At 35.5% G+C, this 8,573-nt stretch overlaps 1 protein-coding gene and 1 pseudogene across 1 annotated transcript; one reads left to right on the forward strand and one right to left on the reverse strand.

Moving 5' to 3' along the window:
- Positions 1-237: 237 nt before the first annotated feature.
- Positions 238-1,853, reverse strand: LOC120183763 (phosphopantetheine adenylyltransferase-like). Its single transcript, XM_039188396.1, has 6 exons — positions 1,681-1,853; positions 1,509-1,580; positions 1,335-1,394; positions 1,124-1,218; positions 728-797; positions 238-578 (listed from the first exon to the last, which is right to left on the reverse strand). Exons 1-6 carry the CDS (start codon positions 1,801-1,803, stop codon positions 465-467), a joined length of 534 nt encoding a protein of 177 aa, XP_039044327.1. The 5' UTR covers positions 1,804-1,853; the 3' UTR covers positions 238-464.
- A 4,454-nt stretch (positions 1,854-6,307) lies between these two features.
- Positions 6,308-8,364, forward strand: LOC120183754 (annotated as a pseudogene).
- The last annotated feature ends 209 nt before the right edge of the window (positions 8,365-8,573 follow it).

Below are 8,573 nucleotides of genomic sequence, written 5' to 3' on the forward strand. Positions count from 1 at the left end.
TGATCCATAGACATGGAGCAAGGAATCGCAGCATAAATCTCTAGAACCAAAACCGAAATTTATGACATGGGCAAGAATTAGCTTAATGGTGCAACTTTTACAAGACATTCAGTCACAATCCAAGCTATAATATGATAAGGTAAACCAAATACATTGATGAAATAGTATGTTATTTGGTTTTAATCTTCAATATATGAAAACCAAATAGAACGTGATTCATGGCTTCTTCAATTAATTAGCTTTATATATGAAAAAAAAAACTATTGCAGGTGCGATACCTAGATCTGACATTCACCTGTCAGATCCATATAACAGGATTTTAGAGTGTTGTGTTAAAGATACTGATACTTCAGAGAAGAAGAAACTTTCATACTTTACATTTTTGCTGGAGTTTCACATAAGAAAGAACATGAAAATATGACAACCTTTGTTGCAGCCATTGATAGGAAATCAGTTTATTAACATCAAGTATGTGGTAGACTTTGGTTTTTGGCCTTATCAGCTTCAAGCTTCCTTAATGTTGTTGAACTCAACTTGCCTCCACTACATTCTTCAGAAACTAGATCTATAACTTCAATCTGCAGAAAACGACACCATCTCAAGACGTAAACTTTGACAATTTTTGAGAAATTTTACAGAGAAATTGTCTTACTTCAACTTCAAAGTAAATTACGTACAAATCCAACCTACAACATAGAAATCAACCAGATAAAAAGTCACAACAAACCTTTAACTGTGAAAGGCCTCTTTCAGCTCTTTTCTTATTAACTGAGACTCCACCTGGTAAAGTCTCCTTGCTGTCAAGAAACTACTGCAGTTAGTAAAAGAAGGATCCCACTAGCATTATCAAAGTCTAATATAAAGTAGTTCGTCTCTTGTATTGCCACTTTTCGAACATGGCCGAATCAAGGAGTTAATTCGAATGTAAAACAAAACTGAAGCTGAAAGGAGCCAAGGACAAATGCAGAAATGGGATTTTAAAAGGCAAACAAATTTTTGCAGTTCAAAGTACAAGATCCAGAAAGCAAAGTAAGCATTCATGTGAACTAAATTACCAAACCACTCTCTTATATTTCAGAAAACTGGTTGCTTTATATCGTATCTTGGATGATCAGTGACAAACCTCACAACAATGGCCTCCAAATGTTCATCAATGATTGAAGGTCCATAGGGATCTGTGATAGGTTCAACTTGCACAACCAGCACCGGTTTGATAGACTGCAAAAAAAAAAAAAGAGAGAAAAATTATTAATAAAAAATCATCAAATGGCTGAACCCCAATACTATTTCATGTTATTCTCTGATAAAAAATACTCCATGGTTTCATTTCATACCTTGATGTAATTCTCAACATTATGCATCCTTTCTTCAATGGGTTGAATCAATTCAGCGAACTACATAAATGAGAGAAGGATTACTACAGTTGATAAAAGGTCATTGCCTTAATCTAGTTCACCTAAGCAAACGGATTTAGGGTTCGATTATTTCAGAGTAAGCAAAAAACTAACCTGTTTTTTGGTTAACATGGGACCATCACAAACACCCACCACGATTCGATCCCTGGCAAGCTCCGCCGCTGACTATTTCCAACAAAATTATGTTTCTTTCATTCAAATTCAAATAAATAACACAGCAATCAGAAAACAGAGAGAAAGAGAAAGATGGGTATATTAGTTTTACTTTGAGGAAGAGGCGGTGGCCTTCGTGCAAGCGGTCGAAGGTGCCACCAAGAACGACGGCGCCATATGAATTCGGCGGCGATAGTTTCGGATTCTCCAAAGCTGATTGATCCTTTTGCGTCATGATGTTTTGTTTCGTTTAGTTTAGTTTCGTTTCGTTTAGTTTAGTTTAGTTTAGTTTAGTTTAGTTTAGTACGAGGGTTTTATCTTTCAGGTATCTACCTATTTATCTATAAATTTAATTCAGACCATTTAGTTTCTGTTGTTAATAATGTTGTCCAATGATGTTCCTTCATGCTTGCTCGGATATGCAACTAATTTTTCAAATATATGAGAAAATCTCATAAAAATAGTCTCTTTTAAAAAAAATAATTTAAAAAAAGCAGTATATGTTTTTTTTATCATCTTCAGAAACGTTATTAATATATTACTTTTACTTTGGTCAAATTATAGGAAGTGACATTGAATGTAAAATCAAGTAATCGTTGAAGTTTTAGTCATATCATGTTAGATCAGGTAAAATCGGATATATATCTTGTCAGGTTAATTTGATGATTTTAAACCGGATCGAGTCGGGTCTATATCAAATTAGTTCGGATCATTTTCAGGTTGATTTGACATCAGATTCAGTTCGAGTTCAGGTCGGGTTAATTTCAGTTTGGATCGATGTCAGTTTATGTAAAAACGATTCAGGTCTGAAGCAGTTAAATACCAAGTTAATTCAAGTTCAAATGGACTTCAGTCGGATCTTATTTAGATTGAGTCACATCATTGACAAACAAAATTCAGGTCGGATCTTACCAGATATAAATTGACTTTAGGTCGGGTCATTTTTTATTTTTTGATTAATTATTTTTCGCCTTTCATGAACGTTGAATTACAAATTGTAATTGTATATGATTTAGAGAGTAAATATATATATATATATATATATAATTATAGATCAATTTTGACAAAAAATTTCCACACAAAAAAAAGCTTTGTAACCCTCTAGACCCGACCTATGAGTTACGACCAGATCTAACGGACTACAATAAGAATTTCCAAAACATTTTTTTGACAATTTAAAACAATATTATGAATAAACATATTTAAAATATAGTTGATAACATTAAAGTTCAATTCTAGAAAAAATAAAGTCGTAAGGACTGAGTAAAATAAAATATTCTCTAATCAGTGTCAAAGTAAATCTAACATCAGTAGCAAAAGTAGTATAAGTCGTAAAATAAATATTTTCAAAATATAGGCACATGTCACCCAAAATAAATGCAACTCGGAAGATAAATACATTACAACAAAATAATATTGTACAAATATGTCGATCATCCAAGTGCTAGGTCCGGGTCGCCTATCCAAAAAGTATCTGAAATGGAATAGTTTGGGGGAGTGAGTTAGGGAGCTCAGTGTGTTCCAACAGTGCAAAAACAAAACAAAACATATAGTTAAGTTTCCAAAATCAGTTCATTATTAAATTCATGAAACGTCGATAAAGTTTTTAGTTTGAAAATACGGAATCACCCTCCAACCATACACCTTATGTAGTTCTCCAGAACTGCATCCATAAGGACTTATCCTAGTCTCAAAGAGCGTAGGAGCCAACCTAAGGGAGCACATTGGGTCCATAAGATCTTACCCTAGCCGAAGCGTAAATACCCACCTGAGGGGTATGCCCTCAGGCTCCCTAAAGATTTACCCAATGCACATAGCAGAGGAGCCACCCTAAGGAAGTACCTTAGGGTCCATAAGGTCTTACACTAGGCCTACTGGGCCCAAGATCCCACTCAAGGGTTGTCTTAGTCCATAAGGAATTACCAACTTGATCGATGATGAACATATATAAGAAATTACCAATTTGATCAAAGTTGAACCTACATAGACTTCATACCAGATCTCAGAGTACCCGGAAGAAAAACATTTTTCAGACAGTAACCAATGGTAGCATGAAATTAGAGTTCAGACATATATTTATTTATCAGTAAAAACAATAACCATATAACATGTGTCAAGCAAGCATGATTTAAAATATAGTAAATCAAGAATCATACTTAAATCAGATAAATCATACGGTAGCCAAATCAGAGCAAATCATTCATTTCAAATCAGATGTTTAAAACATATATATGACACATAAAGAACACACCCCGCACAAAAAAAAAATCAGTCCGGTAGATCTATCGAGCACCAGCTTCACTACACTCTTCGACTGTACGAGAACGAGTAATCACGAGTTCTCACGGTCGAGCGGATCGGGAAGAACTGGGTAATGCAGACGAACAATCAAGAGAATCGCGGGTACCTTAATTAAATGACATAATAATTTAGTCATTAACCCTTAAATTATATGCACTTAATTAAATCACTTAAATTACATATGCATATTCAGGTTTATAAGTCAATTTAGAGACTTTCGGGTTCGAATTTGGTAAAACAGACTTCATATTCGAACTCAAGACATTGAAAAACATAGATTATGACTTTTCGAAAACTTTGATTTTTTGGTCAAAGTCAACAGTTAAAGTCAAAGTTAACGGGTATGGTCAACCGTCAACAGTTATGTCAAAGTCAACATGTAAGACCGATTCGGGTTGACTCGGTTCGGTCCGAGTTGAATCAAATCGGTTCAAACCAGTTCAAGCCGATTTGATCCACCTATATTATTTCTAGAAGGAGCCCTACACGCGCTGCCGTCGCGTGTGGCGGGAAAACGAACGATTAAGGGGGATTCGATTACTTCCAAAGCTCTAATTCACCATATCATCTCAAATTAACGTAACAAATAGCCAAACACACGGTGAAAATAATCGAATAAAAGCGATCGAAAGCTTACCCACTGTGGATAACAAGAACGACAATGAACCCAGTAGGGTTTTGGTCAAATGACGACATTGAGTTCAGTGGCGGCGGCGGTGAGGCAAGAGGACGGTTGTGGCGACCAAAAAACGCGAAAAACTGAGGGAAGAACTTGAGTTTTTCGCCCCACTTTCGAATGTTCTTCCACGGTGGACGACGCGAGGTTTCGACGAGTGGAACCCTGTGCTGCGATCGGATTGACGTGGCGCTTCAGTTGGTGTTGGCGATGACACTCACCAGCGGACGGTGGCGTCAAACGAGAAGGGCGAGCCGGGCGGGTTTTCACTTTTTTACGTCTAACGGTGGTCGGTTTGGATTCGATGACGGTTGGGTTGAGGTCGTTGATTGCTACCGAATCTAATAGCGACGGCAGTGTACACCACCGTCAACTGGAGGTGGCTAGATCGAATATGAGCGACGGGGATGGCTAAGGATTTTGGGGGGATTGGGAAATTGGGGTTTGGTTTACGCTGAGGGGTATATGATTTGAGTATTTAACCCGAACCTAACTCTTAAAATTTATTTTTATTATTATAACTAACAATAGTGACTTAGGCTAGATGGCTAAGGCATGGGTGGTCATCCCCTAGGTTACGAGTTTAAGCCTCTATAACCACATATTTATCATTTTTAAATTTTCTCTATAGCCCAAAATATGGAAAATTTCACGACTAAGTCCCTAAACTTCTCAAAAAATCGAGATTAACCCAAAAATTTTCAAAACTGTCTCTTTTTCCCCTTTAATTAAATTAAATATTTTTAAAATTAAAATTTTGAGTGTGACAAGCTTTCTTCCATCAGTCACTTTGAATATATATAATAGATTCATCTTATATGTATATTTTAAAATTTTATGTTAAATTATTAATTAATTATACATGAAAAATAAATTAAACTTATAAATATTTAAATTAATTTTATATAATCTAATAAAATCATGTTCAATAAATAAATTATTTAATGAAATTAATTTAATGTTATAATATAAAGATTATAATTAATATTGAAAATAAATTTATTAATTTAATTATCATAATTAACAATTTGTTTTAACTTTTAAAAGTAAACATATTAATTATCATAGTTTATTATAAATTCAAAATCTCACAACTTTCTCAATTGTAACTTATAAGTCATGAAAATATCATATCAGGTCAATAACAAGTCGGATTATTTACAAGTTGAGTCAATTATAACTCAGGTTGATAACAGGTCGGGTAATACCAATTATTTTTCAGGTTAATCTCGGGTTCGGGTTTACATCAGTCGGATGTAGGTTGGGTTTGGTTATCATATTATCGATTCAATTTGGGTTCAGGTCATTCTCAGATCGAGTGCATGTCAGATTCAAATCTACAATTTCTAAATCCAACTCGAGTTCAAGTTAACATCAGTTCGGACCCGAGTCGATTTCGGACAATTTTAACTTAAGTCAATTTCAATCAATTTTATAGGTCGAGTCAGTTTTTTACATCCTACGGTGACCGTATATTTTGACCTTAATTGGATACTTGAAACGTTGCAAAAAAATTGCTGCGAAAATTGAAAATAACCTTACTTGGAGCTCACATGATACTAGAATGTTGCATTTATGATTTACCTTTTCATTTTGTTCGCATATGTTAATGGTGGAATTTGTTTGATGTTTGATCTTATGCCTTTTAAAGAGTTTTATTAATTAATTTTCTTTTTTTAAAGAGGGGTTGGCCGGTCATGATAAGGATGGATGAACTAACGATGTTTCCTGCCATTTTATACTTTTTAAATTAAAAGAAACGAATCAAAACTCTTTTGTTCGGAACATCTGAAAATACTAACCGGGGGACTCACCGGCCCTTCCTTTGTACAAACTGAATCTCCAGTTTCCCACTTTACATGGCTGAGAAAAGCAAGATTTTGATAATTGGAGGCACCGGCTATATTGGGAAATTCATAGTGAAGGCAAGCACCAAACTGGGGCACCCCACTTTTGTACTGGTGAGGAACACCACGATTTCTGATCCTGAAAAGTTAAAGCTGATAGAGATTTTCAAGAACTTGGAGTAGCAATACTTTATGTATGTTTCTTTCCTAATACTTTTAATGATTTCAATGGTTTACTGGATCTGAACCCTGAATTTTATATTCTTTTATGCTTCGATGGTTTGGGGAATACCACAGGGTGATATCTATGATCACGAGAGCTTGTTAATGGCAATCAACCAAGTTGATATTGTGATCTCCGCATTGGGCACACAACAGCTGGCAGATCAAGTAAAGATAATTGAAGCCATCAAAGAAGCTGGAAATGTGAAGGCAAGTTGTGTCAGTTTCATTTTCTCGGTTCATCATGTTATCTGCATTTTTTGTTGGCCTTTTGTTGAACTGAAGAGTAGAAGGATTTTAATTGAGATAATGAAATGGTGGGTTTTCAGAGATTTCTTCCATCAGAGTTTGGCATGGATGCAGACCGTGTCCACGCGGTGGAGCCAGCTGCGGGTGTATTCAGGATCAAGGCTAAAATTCGAAGAACAATCGAGGCTGAGGGGATTCCTTACACGTATATCTCATCCAATGCCTTTGCAGGACATTTCCTGCCAAATCTAAAGCAGGAAAATGCCACTGTTCCTCCTAGGGATAAGGTAGTCATACTTGGAGATGGAAATCCAAAAGGTATATCAAGCTTTGAGCGTTCTTCAACAAGTTTTGACTCTCTTGTGCTTAAAATTATACTTTGATTGTGAGGGAAGAGATTGAATATACTAATGCAAATTATATTAGATTAATGACATGATTGCAGCTGATAAAGCTATGGTGATTTTCCATGTTTCAGCTATTATTGTCCAAGAAGATGACATCGCAATCTATACCATTAAAGCAGCTGAAGATCCAAGAACCTTAAATAAGATTCTTTATATGAGACCCCCTTCCAATGTTTTGTCTTTCAATGAAATAGTCTCCCTATGGGAGAAGAAAATTGGCAAGACCCTTGAAAAGAGCTATGTTCACGAGGAACAACTTCTTAAGATCATTTCAGGTAAATCAGTTGCAGTAAACCTTTGAGTTCGTTTCCACTTATCAGATTCTATCCAAAGTACTTAAAAAATGGAGTTGGTGGCCATTGCCATTGGCGATATTAGTTTAAGATTGAAAGCTTAAAGCCAAAGTTAACCGTCCTAAATAGCTAAAATGCTAATGTCCAGATAGAAAGGATGCAATCCTCCAGTTGTCATCAACTAGCTGTGTTTGAGAGTTTAGGTTCTTGGTTTCTTTTAATAACGGATGCCAAGCTGTTTTATCCAATATTTTTTGCTTGTATCCGAAGCCAAAGCAATCGGCAGTTTCATTGAGGACAAACCAGAAAATGTTTTACTATATTAGGTTTGGGTGCTTTTATTTATTAGTTTCTTTAGCTTGATGATCCAAATGTTGAACTTTGGGTGCTTTGTTTTCTGCAGAGTCACCTATTCCCTGGAATTTCATTTTGTCGTTCAGCCATCCTATGTTTGTGAAGGGAGAGGCAACGAATTTCGATATAGAAGCTTGTTCCGGTTTGGAGGCATCTGAGCTTTACCCTGAAGTGAAGTATAGTACTGTTGATGAATACCTGGATCAGTTTGTCTAAAACATTAGTGGAAAACACAGCAACTTTGTATGCCTAATAAAAGAGACCAACAAAATACAGCAACTATGTATGCCTATCCTAGTACATGTTACTTGCCGGGATATCAAGGTTCATTGCAAACTGCCATTGTCTCCAATGGCGACAAATGAATTCAGCAAGTTGTCGATAGCTCCACCTGAGACGAAAATTTTGGAGTATTTTAACAATAAAATAAGACATGATTCTTCCTAATTCCTCCTTTCATCATGGAACTTTTAGTAAAAAAAATTGATACTGGAATTTGAGTTTTGATTGCTGGAAATTGGAATATGCCCTTCTAGTAGTATTAATGTTTTGCAGATCCTTCATTGCACATGCTACAACATAAAAGCATCATCAGATTTTGTCTGCGATCCAAGCTAGAACAGAACCATTCAGTGTTGAATAATTGTTAAATGAAA

This window comes from Hibiscus syriacus, unplaced genomic scaffold, assembly GCF_006381635.1.
Source record: "Hibiscus syriacus cultivar Baekdansim isolate YM2019G1 unplaced genomic scaffold, ASM638163v2 tig00112812_pilon, whole genome shotgun sequence".
In the NCBI taxonomy this organism is placed as follows: domain Eukaryota; kingdom Viridiplantae; phylum Streptophyta; class Magnoliopsida; order Malvales; family Malvaceae; genus Hibiscus; species Hibiscus syriacus.

Coding starts and splice junctions, on each gene's coding strand:
- LOC120183763 (XM_039188396.1), bottom strand. CDS start 1,803: ATGACGCAAAAGGATCAATCAGCTTTGGAGAATCCGAAACTATCGCCG. Junction 1,219..1,334: donor ATGTTGAGAATTACATCAAG/GTATGAAATGAA, acceptor TTTTTTTTGCAG/TCTATCAAACCGGTGCTGGT. Junction 798..1,123: donor TTGGAGGCCATTGTTGTGAG/GTTTGTCACTGA, acceptor GTTTCTTGACAG/CAAGGAGACTTTACCAGGTG.